Here is a 12,834-nt window from a genome sequence, read left to right as displayed (position 1 = left end):
AAGAGAAATCCAGCGCGCTCTCTCTTGCACCTGGACGTACAGTCCGAGTCAGACAGACAGCTGTAGCTTAGTGCTTTCTACATTTAGATTCAGAGTAAAGTAGCATGGTTTACTCATTGTAGTGGCTGATGTGTAACGTTGTGTCAGCCTTATCCAAGCTAGTAAAGATCTATGGCTTTAACAGAGGGAGATTTCTACGTCTCCGTGACGACGATAGCAGGAGGAGGTTCATCTGTATCTCACAAACACAATTTCTCAGGAATTCTGGGAGGAAATATATTAAATATAAATTCAAAATGAGCAAAAACGCTACTTTTACTCAAGAAATCACTGTTCAGAATTAAGTGGTCAAAGGTCAGGGTCACTTTTTAGGCCTTAATAATTCACATGCTAACTAAAGCCCTTTTTACACTGCGGTTCCGCCTCAGTGCTGTAGCGAAACTCTGTTGTCATGCAGCCTTTGTCATTCTACAATGGATCAAGCAACGCCGGCGTAAAGCCGTTTCAGTGTGTGCTTTTAGATAGCGCTACATAGGTGTAAACAAATACACACACCCTGCTGGCTCCACTGTTTACACAGACGCCGTTTCATTTCTGTTACGCCTCTCTTACTACCTCCGATGCCGGCTCAGACTCCGAACGACTTTGATCCACCATTCCACCTCCGTGCGTTTTACATAGCAGACAGAATGTAACATAATAATCCAGCCTTGAACTGGCATTGTATAAGGAGCTGCTGATACACTTTCACACAAATGTAGTTTGCACAAACTAGGGTGATGCTGGTTTAGCTCAGTGGGTAGAGAGGCTACAGTCCTCGATGCAGCGGCCGCAGGTTTGACTTTCGCCCTCAGCCCTTCGCTGCATGTCCTCCCCCAATATCTACTCCCAACATTTCCTGTCTCTCCTCAGGTGTCCTATCAATAAAAGGCAAAATGGTTTAATGGCAAAATGGCTTAAAATAATACAAATACCATTTAGGATTAAATGAACAGATGGAACTTCTTACCCAAAAGGTCAAAGGTCTTACTGTGATATCCTAATGTCCTAGAAACACATTTTATGGCCATTGTTTTCGTAATAGGGACTTTTAGCAGCGACGGCTGGAGTGTCTGTGAAACATTCCAACGGGTTGCCGTATTGGTCGAAATCTAATGTCACTAAGCAACGATTTGTAACAGTGGCCACTTCTGCTTTTTGCGAAAACCTGACAGCTATAACAAACAGGAAAAACGGTCAAATTAGCGGGTATCCTTAACAAATATACTAATAATCCATACAACTACTAAAGGTAGAATCGAATATAAACGAAATGACAGGGTCAGATACGATAAAAAACGTATTATTACCTGCTTACACTCCGACGTTATACTGGCTACCGCAAACCAGTCTTTCTCCCGTAGTAGACAGGAAGTGCGCAAAGTGGAACGCCGTAGCTGTCCCTTCAACCGCCGCTGCTTCAAGTCCCTAATATCACAGGCGGGCCTGGAGGGAATGTCTTTAAATATGGCACTGTTCCACTTGGACTCAAGGCTGGTCAAAGGTCACTTTGAGGTCACGTTCGTCCATTATTTTGAAAGCGAAATCTCAGCAACGCCTGTTTTATTATATCTGGGGTATTAAATTAAGCAATATCACATGAGAGGGAGTGATGTTGATGTTGTATTATCCTACAACCGAATGACAGCCGTGATGGTATTCAATATAGTGTCACGACCTCAAGTGTGATATTGCTTTTATACAAGCAGCAAATAGTAGTAAAAAGTATTAATCAGCCAACTCAACTAGTTCCACAACTAAACTAAAACTGGACTGTTGTTGCCAAGCAACCCAAACATTCTCCTGCACTCTACAGGTCACCACAGATCAGCTGTTTTTATCATGTACATTTATCTGTTTGTTTTAATTTATCATCAACCAGTAAAAAAAAAGGGTCTGTTGTGTGATTCAGAGGAACCAGCTTGATCAGTGTAGACATACACGGTCTGCTGTGATGTTAATTAACAGTATTCAGAACACCTGGCTGAGGCGGAGTGATACACAGAGTGAAAAGTCCCAGTGATGTTCTCTATCAGCATATCAGATAACTTGGTTGGAGCTAACTGTTGTATAACTTTTTTTACCCCTCGCTACCTGTTCGCTGTTATAGCTGAGAACGTTTCTTCTGACAATCACAGGCACTGAAGAGAAACAGAGAGGGAGAGTGAGACGGTTGTTCTCTGGTATAGTGTCCCTCCTGTTAATAGTTGTGGTGCGACCTCCCCTGTTAAATTTAGGCATACTCTTGCTGTTGCTTTGTTTGTAGGGAAACATGCTCTTCAAATATTTTCAATTTACAAACACAAATCCCTCTCCCCCCGCCCCGGCTACAGTCACCCTGTCACACTGTGGGAAACAATGATGGATGTAAACTGCAACTGCAGCAATTCAACCACATCTCGGTAATTCCAGTTTAATACTCCATAAATCTTCACCAGTCATTGTTTTCAAATAAACAAGGAATCAAATGACTTTGTAAAATGTGAAAGCAGTTGTTTGTAGTGATGATCCCACAGAGAATAACTACACGACTTCGACAGTTCCCCTCCGCGTCGTGGAGCATTTTAATGTCTTTCAGCTCATTGTTTTGGATTTACGGTCTATAACCCTTTTATTCCATACTTCCCAGCATCGAATGGCAGACAAGTTTAGAGGTTAGCTTGGGAAAAATGTGGAGCATATAGCAGCTACAGACGTGGATGTTTCCTTCAGACAAATGACTGCTGTGGCTCAGCTGTAGAGTCGATCGTCTATCTAATCATGTCAAAGCGTCCTTGGGCAAGACTCTGAACCCCAAATTGCTATGAATGTAGTTTGCTCCTGATTGGACATTGGCACTTTGCATGGAAGCCTTTGCCATCAGCGTGTGAATGTGTGAGAGTCAATTAGACATGTTGTGTAAAAGTGCTTTGAGTCGTCTGAAGACTGGAAAAGCGCTTTATAAGTGCAGCTCATTTACCATTTAGCTCAACGAGGCGTGGGAATAAGACGGTCTAAGACGGTGCATGCAGACTTTTTATGTGTTCAGTTTGTCTTGCTGACCCTTAAGTTTACACAACAGTGTTTTAAGTCATGTGTCAGACACATTCTGTATGTATCTAAAGTGTCTGTCTCTGTGTCCTTCCACAGCCGAGATGGACGATGAACAGTCGGACGCCATGCTTAAAGAGGTCTGCATCACAGAGCAGACTCAGTACTACTTTGAGACCCAGACACTGTCTTTCAGAGGAGAAATTGACTGCGTGAACTGCAGCAGGTAATAAAAAAAAATCCACTTTTTTTTCAATTTTTTTGGCAGGGGGGGGGTCACTATCTGTGTCCCAGCCTTCAAAGGAGGCGGTCCATGGAGGATAGGCCATTCGTAGCCTGCGTAGACCGTTAAAGCTGAACTGAAATGAGACGGTCTGGTCTACCGAGCAATTCCTGTTTGCGTCACCACCTGTTCCTACCCTTACCCTTGCATCACCAAACGCTGCTCTTGTCGCCTAGCAACAGGTTGCTAGCGGGCTAACTACCTAGCATAACTTACATCAAGTAAGTTAACCTATTATTTTAAAGATAATCTGTTTCAAGGGCCCTTTGTTTTGTTTTTTTACATGTATAACGCTAGCTATTTGATTGACTCGAAACCAAAAACTTTTACATTTAAAAGTACATTCCTCGTAAGAGTCCGCCATTTCAATTGAATTGGCTTCTTGGGATACGTTGGGCAAAGCAGGTGCATCCTTCACAGCCCGGGAAAAGGAGGACGCATTTGTCGGCCGCATCTGAAGAGGAGCCTTCGAATTGGGACAGCCTTTCGACGCATTTCTGTGACGCAATCGGCCTTCGAATACGGCCGCCGAAAGGACACAGCTACAGAATAACAGATGCTTATACAGTCATCATAGGTTAGGTGACTTGTTTTTTTACATTATATTAATTAAACAAAACCAAAAAAAAGAGAAAAATAATTAAAAAATGACTTTTTTTTTTTATTCATAAAGAAGGTAAAACAAAATGTACATCTGTATACACACAAGTGTTTATGACTTGCATAAACTGGTTTAAACAACAGAAGGGATATATAAGATTTTCTCTTCTCCCAGATTTCCTCAAATTTTGTTTTCTGAAGAGAGTGGGGATGACACACGGCAAAGGGCCGAGGGTGGGAGTCGACCCCGGGCCACCGCATCGAGGACTGTAGCCTCTGTATTTGGCACGCAAGATTTCACTGCTGAGCTAAACCAGCTTTAGCCATTTTTTCTGCAGCCCCTTTTTACATTTTCAGTTCAAGGCGGGATTATCACGCCTCTGTTATGTTCTCTCTTCTATGTAGGACGCACCGAGGCAGAATGGTAGGGCGAAGTCGTTCCGCCTCTGAGTCGGCATCGGAGGTAGTAACAGAGGCGTAACAGCGTCTGTGAAAAAACAGCGGATCAGCGCAGTGTGTGTGTATTTGAAGCACCCGCTGTTTGTTTACACCTTGCGCACATTTTGCTTCCACAACACCAGAACGCTTTGTAAAAACACACACTGGGGCGTCTTTTTATTATTTGTAGTTGAATATAGGATTCCAAAATCATCCACTCTTTCTAAGCTACACACTACACACACAGTGCATACACACACTCACAGGCCTGCTGTGATTCATTTGCATCCGTGACACACAAATGACGTCCCCAGAGGTGGCACTAAGAAAGGCCTGTTAAAAAAAATCACATACCATAAAGATGAAGTCAAGTCACTCGCGCGGACCACCGTCTTGGCGTGTTCGTGTGTGTCGCCGCGTGCTCGTTTGTGTGCGCACGCCATTTTTAAGGCCCCCTCGTGCCGGCTAATGGAGTGCCTGCCCACATGCCGTGGCGCGTTCCTGCACATTAGCCTCACACACGTTTCTGTTTTAACGACCGCCATAAAAAAAAGCAGAGAAAATCATTTGTGCACCAGCGACATGTGGGTTTGAGTAAAGGTCTTGGAGGGGTGGGGGTGGCACAGCAGGTTTGCGTCCCTTTGGGAGTAAAAGCAGTTTGGAGGCTTGATTGAGTGATCCACGGTGTGCTTTTCATTGTGGTAAAGATTTCTGGAGTTATGCTTAGTCATGCATGAGGTAGAATAAAATGGACCACAAAGCAGCAGAGCTAAACTCTTCCTGTCCTTGCTTCCTGGTAAAATGATGATGTCTCCGAGTGAAATATTATCTCCATCTTTCCTGGACTCAACAGCTTTTCTCGTGTCTCCTGTGTGTCCTCTCCTCTGCAGGATGTACCATGCGGAAAAGCTCCCCAAGACGAACCTGGTTTTTATCATCGCTGATAGAAAACTCACCTGCTTGTCCTGCGACAACAAGCCGTTAATACAGGACGAGCAGCAGTGTATCCTTAAAGCTAACGCGCCTATTATCTGGCAAGGGAGCATGACAATTTGATTCAGTGAGCAGATGTTTTGAAAATTGTATTTATACAAGATAACTGGGATAATAGCTTGTTTTGACATGAAGCTATTAGCAGATATTTGCACCACTGACTGTTGAGGGAAAACACACAATAAATAACAGAATCTCCTCTCTGTGAGCGTTTGTAAAAGGCTTGTTTTCCATTACCCTATAGCTCGTAACTCACCGTCTTTGTCACTTACATCTTCTTAATCCCACATCTATAATGAGCGAGCATTTCCGCAGCCCGTGACGTTTAAACATTTGCACTGGGTTCCTCGACGTGTCTGGAAGGCAGATGGGAGTGTGGGATCAGCCTGTTGAACAGCTTACAAACAAATCTAGGATGTTCTCTGAAGCACACAGGGCTGCGCTCAATTACAGATTAAGCCTCTTGGAAAAACACAATGCTGGAAAATGACTACCATTTCATTGAAGTATTGAGCAACGCGCTCTAAATCCAAAAAGAGACAAGTTGTGGTAGAACTTAACAGTCCTTTCATAATTGTACTGAATGTGCTGGATTCGGATGGTAATAATATAATACATCCCACTGATTTTGCAAATTAATCTGAATGTAATATTTCACCATTTTCCTCGGAGTAATCGAAGCTACAAGTGTCTGCTAAAAAAAATGTGCTGCTGCCGATACTAACCCAGAATCACTCAAGAGTCAGTCATGTTCCTGACTCCACTCATCCAGCTGAGGGTCCTGATCCCTGCGAGCTGGCTCAGGATCCTCGCTACAGGAAAGGGCCTGCAGCCTGTTTTGACAACACTGAAAACGTAAGTTGCTTTCATTAGACCTCCTTGTTGAGAACAATTGGAACCGCACAGTTATGTTGCTAAAGATGCTCTGTGTAGGGTATTGTGTATTATATTGCTACTAAGCCACTAAACAGTGAGACTTTCACTGCTTTAAGAGAGATCATCATTCGAGTTTATCTGCAAGTAGAACTCAGGCCTGCTTACAGCTAATAGAAAGAGCTTCAATAAGTAGCTAACGCTGATGTACAGCTGCGGGAAAATTAAGAAACCACGGCAAAAGTAAGCTTTTCTCTGGTTCTTCTATTTATAGGTTTGTGTTTGTGTAAAATGAACAGCATTTCTACCTACTTCCAAATAAAATATTCTCATTGAGGTCTTTTATTTGCAGGAAAAAAAGCCATCTGGTTAAGACAACCAAAAGATGCAAAAAAAAAAATGTCTGTTAAGTCTCTATCTATCGCTAAGTGAGGTAACATAAGCGGCTGCTTTTCCGCTCTCTGCAAGTGTTGCAAGTAAACAGTAATCTACTATGGCTGAACAAAAAAAGAAAAGGTAGATGACTACAGATACAACTTCAAAAATAAGTGAAAATCCAAAGAAAAAGAAACAAATTCGACGCTCAGATGAAGGCAAACAGTCTGAAAAGGAAAGCGACCATCAGCGACGGAGCCAACCGTGGACATCACACATGCAACACTGTCTGGATATCTGGGAAGTGTGCCCCCGCATGTACCGTGTATCGCCACAGGTGCCGCCAAAGACAACGAAACTGAAATCTTCGAGATTAACACTTTAAAATAATGCAAAGAAAACAAGTTCATGTTCATGTTTAAACAGAATACTTATGTTTAACTTAGGAATAGTTCAGAAATCAATTTGGTGGAATAATCCGTTTTTTTTACAACTTTCAGGCGTCTTGGCACGCTCTCCACCAGTCTTTCACAGTGCTGCTGGGTGACGTTAGGCCACTCTTAAACCCAAAATAATTAAAATACTACCATTTTGTGTCACCTGCCGACATTAATTTACACATATTGCAATTTTCAATTGAAACATTATCCCAATCAAAATGATTAAAGGCGCAATATAAAGATTTTTTGACTTGGGGATATCACAAAAACTGCAAAGACACACGTCAAGGTCTCAACTTCTTAAGGCAAATTTATAGGAAATAGATGCCTGTAGACAAAACATTAGCATTAATACGGAGATGTATAGCGATGTATTTGCTCCTCACGTCTGTTATGGTTTTCAATGGCTTTTGAGGGAAATTTAAGCTTAGCTATGCTAGCTGCTAAGCTTATATAAAAGACAGAAAGAAGCTGGAAACAAGCTGCCTGTTGCTATGATGGGAGCAGTTATATAGCATGTTTCAGATAAAATAATTTCGTCTGTTTTAATGTTTCACCTGAAAAATCGGAGGCAGAAACAGCAACATATTAGAGACCAATAAAAAGGGAATTGAGTCAGTCTTTCAAAGTAGGTTTCAGCCTCTCTGGCTGGAGCCCAACATCTTTACTCCCGATATGGAAACAATATATCAGCGAGGAAATCCTACCCATGGCACCTTTCCATCACTAATATCTTAACACTGCGCACGTCACTTCTTTTCTGTTTTCTTGCGATGCTTCAAAAGCTTAATATGTGCAGATTTCCCACGCAGAGACAAACAGTCGGTTGCTAATCAACTATGAATAACTAAGCTAAACAAACATTTTGATGAGCCGCGTGGAATCTCTGCGTGTGAAACCCCTGCGCCTGAATGCTCTGTTTGTTTTCACTCTATAGTCTTTTTCCAGTGTCACAGTTTGTCGGCCTTATGAATGAAATCTTCTGCTTGCTCTGTCTTGCTCACACACACACACACACATAGCAAACAGAATGCATCTGTCTTGTTCTACGACTAATCTAACTTTCTTTCCTTCTCTGCTCATGTTTGCTTTCTAACTTCTTGCTAACTGTGTGGACCTTTTGCTGCATGACTCTCTCTTTCTCTCTGTTTTTCTCTGTTTCCTGCTCTGTGATTGGCTGTTGATGGTTAGGATGAGGCCATGTGCCGAAGGAGCGCAGGCTCCCCATTGGCTTCCTCTCTGCTCATGTTACTGCTGCCACTGTTCATGTGCTGTCTCGGGTCAGTCCCATAACGCAAGCTCTTTCTCTTTCATTAACCTTTGATCATTATCTTGTACTCAAACTGACCGTCTTTGGCTCCTCATGTTTTTACACATTATCTCCTCCTCTTTTTTGCTTTTGAACTTGTCCATTGTTTTCCTTCCTTTATCATTCTCACCCATCACTCTTTCTTCTGTTCTACCACCATCTGTCTTCACCTCCCTCAAACTCAGTCTCTCCCTGTCTCTCACATCGACTTTGTACTTCAAGCCATGCTCTTTGTATCGCTCCCCATCTATCATTATCCTTCATAGTCAAGACCTTAGCGTCTATCTCTGCTGACATCTGATAACTGATGTAGCCAGGAGCTAGTTTAGACAGACCACTCAATTCTCATTTGTATCCAGATGTTTGTAGATCGCCCTTTCTCAAAACAAGTCAGGGCAAAACATTCATTCAGTTGTTACGAAAGAGTCAAGAGTGAATCATTTTTAGTCCAGCAGTTTCAAAAAGATATTTTCTGAATTGTCTCCAGCTGATGTTTCAAATTAGCATCCTTTAGAAGGGTCTTTGAAAAGCAAACATACAGAAGTTGTGCCTATATAAAAATGATAAGAAACTAAGCTAAAGCTAAGCTACATGTCTCAGGAAAGAAATCAGCCTCCTAACTTCAAATAATCTAAACAGGGCGTGAAAATAATACGTTTAAGCAGGGTTCAAGAATCTAAGCTAAGCAATGTAGCCCCTTAGCTAACATAACTGTTAGCTCTTGTTAATGTTGCAAGAGATAAAGCTTGTAGTATGAGGAATGCTGGTGGAATGCCAACGCTTAGCCTAAACTCTGACAGCTTTCAGGAATAGCTTCCATACTGTGTTCCTTACTACTTTTTTAAAAAATGGAGACGTTACTTGAGACCCCACAAACTAATGTAGTAAGCTAGCAGGACATGCTTATAACTGCCGGTTATCTTACAGAGACAAACAAACAGGTTATCATGTTTTACACATGTATAAAGATGATATGAAACTGAGGCTAAAGCTTAACTACATGTCTCAGCCTCCTCACCAGTAAAGAATCTAAATAGGGCATGAAAATAAAAAACAGTATTTCTCTTGTACTGCATTAGTTTAAGCAGTGTTCCAAGTATTTTAAAAAGGTGACTCACCCTGTTTTTCCCCTTCTAAAATAGTGCTATCTAGCCCCTTAGCTAACATAACTGTTAGCTCTTGTCACAAGAGATAAAGCTTGTAGTGTGAGTAACTTTCAGAAAACTAGCAGAGTTGGACAGGAATGCTAACGCTTAGCCTAAACTCTGAGACGTTACTTGTAGTAGGCTAGCAGGAGATGCTAATAATTACAGGTTATATTACAGAGACAAACAAACAGTTTTATCATTTTGTATACATGTACACATCAGTGCATATACAGAGAAGCTTCACAGGATTGCTGTGCCTAGTTAGGGCCTGTGTCCACTTACGGCAATTTTTGTGCTGGCAGCAGCTGTTGTCGATACAAAGCAATGCAGTTCAGCGTTTTTAGCGCTTAGCATTCTCTGTGCAAGAACACCATCGTCTTCAGGTTTTTTGTCGCTGCGCCCTCAGCGCTCTCAGTTGAAAATAGTCACTCAAACTTGTCAGTGTCACTTCTCCCTCACGGACCAATCAAAATCAAGAAGGGGAAGGTATTCCGAAATCAACTTTGTCAACAACAGTGGCGGAGGAGAAGCTAATCCTTTCGTTTGAGGGTACAATTTCCAGGTCTAGAGCTGCTGCTAACGTCAGGACACGACTCTGTTCCATCATTTATATGTTTCCTGTGTAAAACTTTCTGTGAATAAAAGCAAATATTAAGCCTTCAGAGCAATTTAAAACACACAGTCACTACCAAGGGAAGCAGAACTTTGTATCCTAGCAACAGTAAGTGCCAGTCAGAAGGGCTGTGAAATTGAGGTTGTGGGCACTGCTAGCGCAAAAAATATGCAATTGGTGGACACAGGGCCTTAATGTTACAAGAGATAAAGCTTGTAGTATAACTAACTTTTAGAAAACTAACAGAGCTGGACAGGAATGCTAACGCTAAGCCTACACTGACAGATTTCAGGACTGGCTTCCATACTGTGGTCATGAATGGGGCTTTAGCAAATAAAGACGTAATCTGTAGTAAGCTAGCAGGACATGCTAATATTAGCAGGTTGTGTTTTATCATTTTGTAACCATGTGCACACATGTAGAGAGAAGCTGTGCCTAGTTGTGGTTGCTAAGCTATTATTGCACAATTGCTGACATTGAAAGGGGTTAAGTGTGTTAGCTTTAACAATCAATAACTTCATTTCTTTTCTCCCTGCTCGGCACCAGGAGGAAGACCCTGACTGTGGAGGGGCGTCCGGACTGAGCCCCTCACTTTGGCTTATGGTGGCCCTTCAGCTGGTGATGCTCTGGGTTTTGTCCGGCTCCAGACACCACGCCATCCCATCATGACCTCTGAGCACTTGATCACGCCCTCTATCTCGCTCCCTCCGTTATCTCCAAAAATGGCAACCAGCATGCAATGCTGCCACCGAAATGACGAACGCCTGACAAGAAGCGCTTGTTACAACCAAACCAAAACCTGTGAGCCCTACATCCTGCCAGTTTCTTCTTTTGATACCTTCATTTTCAGCGGGTTCTCAGAGTGATTTCAAGTACAAGGATACAAGTGTGGGAAAAAATGGATATTAGAAGTTATTGATTTGAAAAGATAAGAAAGAAGTCGACCTTCGCCTGTCCTTCATCACTTCACTGGTCCCTGACAGCTAAGATTAGAGGAATCCAGAGATTCATTTTGATGGACGACTTCTGAACTTTTTCCGGCTTGATATCATTGATGAAAGAGATCGGACTGCCTTATAGTATCAGAGGGATCTGAATCACGATGGGGGGACTTTCATTGAAGATGAGCAGTTTTTCTTCACCACTGCAAGAACAAGTGCTGCCCTTTGCAAGGGTACGGTTTCGTTTGAATTGATTTGCGGTGGCTAGTTTTTAGGTATTTATTGTTTTTGTGGTTGAGAATTCGCAGTAACAGATGCCAAATTGTTACATCACAAGCTTGTGCTCTTCATTCGCCTCTGTTGGGTTGCTGATAAAAACGTGGTTTCAGTGGAATTTCTTCCATAGCACTACTCACACTATTTTCACTGGGTCTCAGAGGATTCTCAAGATGCATCGGCTTTACTTTGGCCCTGATGTTCTTTCATGTAGATACCGTATTGCAGCGTGGAAACCACATTCATTGTTATTTTAACGCCCATCCCTCCAACTGCCACTTCTTCTGAGTGATATAAAGAAATAATACAAGAGCGGTTCTCTCTCTGGATCTCCCGCCTTGTTCTTGGATTTCTCCAACCAAAACGTTGTTGCCATAGTGCGCATTAACCAACCAGAGTGAGCCTGGCTCGTGTCCTATGCATGCTCACTGGACTAAATCTCTAGTGCCATGTGGACTGCGTGACTCAGATGAACCCTTTAGCTTTTCAGACTGTGGCCGCTGAGTGGAAAAAGTGTAGTATTTACAGCATGCTACTGTTTGTAACCACCATTAAAGGAAGAAAGGGTCTAAGAATTCATATATGACATTTTGTCAGCGAAATAGGACATTTGTACTCACTACTGTCACTTTGTAGACTACGACTGCTGTTATTTATCTTTACAGTTTGAGCTCCTGACTGAAGAAAAACCTATCTCTGGTTCCCTCTTACAGGTTATCATACCTTTGTATGGTATCTCTGCAGTCATCCTATCTACTGCTGTATTTCATTTTCTCCAACATAGGTTCATCATGTTTCATTTTGTGTGCCTTCTTTACCATTACTGACATATATAAAACGTATGTGTGTAAATTTACAGATGATGTTCTGTAGATGGTTTTATTTAAGTAGCGTCGTCTTGTTTGCCAGAGTCGTAATTTAACGCACTAATCAGTCGAACCACTGCCGCAAAGGAGAGTGATAAAAAGTCACTAAAAGTTAACACAGTTGTTAATACGTCAGTGAGGATTAAAATGAATAACACTTTGTTTAATCCATGCAGAAGATGCAATGTGTAGAAAAAGACGTGCTGTGTTTAGGAGGTTAATTTATATCTTTACACAGTAATAAGGAGGATTAAACTTTAATGAATATGTCAAGAATAAAAGCGAAAGAATTGACAATTACAGGTTAAAGTTGTAATCTCGAAAATATTTATTATGTTGTCTTTGGCGACACCTGTGGCGATAAACTGTAATTGCGGTGTCGCATATGTGACGTCCACGGTTGGCTCCGGTTGTAACTCTTGATTTTCCGGTCGCTTTCCTTTTCAGACTGTTTGCTTCATCTGAGCGTCGAGTTTGTTTCTTTTTCTTTGGATTTTAACTTATTTTTGAAGTTGTATCTGTAGTCATCCATCTTTTCTTTGTTTGTTCACCCATAGTAGATTACTGTTTACTCGCAACACTTGCAGAGACCGGAAAAGCAGCCGCTTAG

General features: G+C 42.0%; 1 protein-coding gene across 1 annotated transcript in view; it reads left to right on the top strand.

The window, feature by feature from the left end:
* Nucleotides 1–12,617, top strand: part of LOC138599319 (voltage-dependent calcium channel subunit alpha-2/delta-1-like) — a 111,692-nt gene extending 99,075 nt beyond the window's left edge. Inside the window, exons 35-38 of the mRNA XM_069670924.1 lie at nucleotides 3,169–3,295; nucleotides 5,281–5,393; nucleotides 6,156–6,238; nucleotides 10,688–12,617. Coding sequence (XP_069527025.1) covers nucleotides 3,169–3,295; nucleotides 5,281–5,393; nucleotides 6,156–6,238; nucleotides 10,688–10,810 — 446 coding nt within the window. The 3' untranslated portion in view covers nucleotides 10,811–12,617. The remainder of the gene's footprint in view (nucleotides 1–3,168; nucleotides 3,296–5,280; nucleotides 5,394–6,155; nucleotides 6,239–10,687) is intronic.
* Nucleotides 12,618–12,834: the final 217 nt, after the last annotated feature.

The sequence above is a fragment of the Semicossyphus pulcher genome, unplaced genomic scaffold (assembly GCF_022749685.1).
Source record: "Semicossyphus pulcher isolate SPU_LCO1_2020_fin unplaced genomic scaffold, fSemPul1.0.p SCAF_20, whole genome shotgun sequence".
Classification (NCBI taxonomy): Eukaryota; Metazoa; Chordata; class Actinopteri; order Labriformes; family Labridae; genus Semicossyphus; species Semicossyphus pulcher.
Note: the sequence above shows the minus strand (reverse complement) of the source record. Positions and strands in the feature narration are given on the sequence as shown.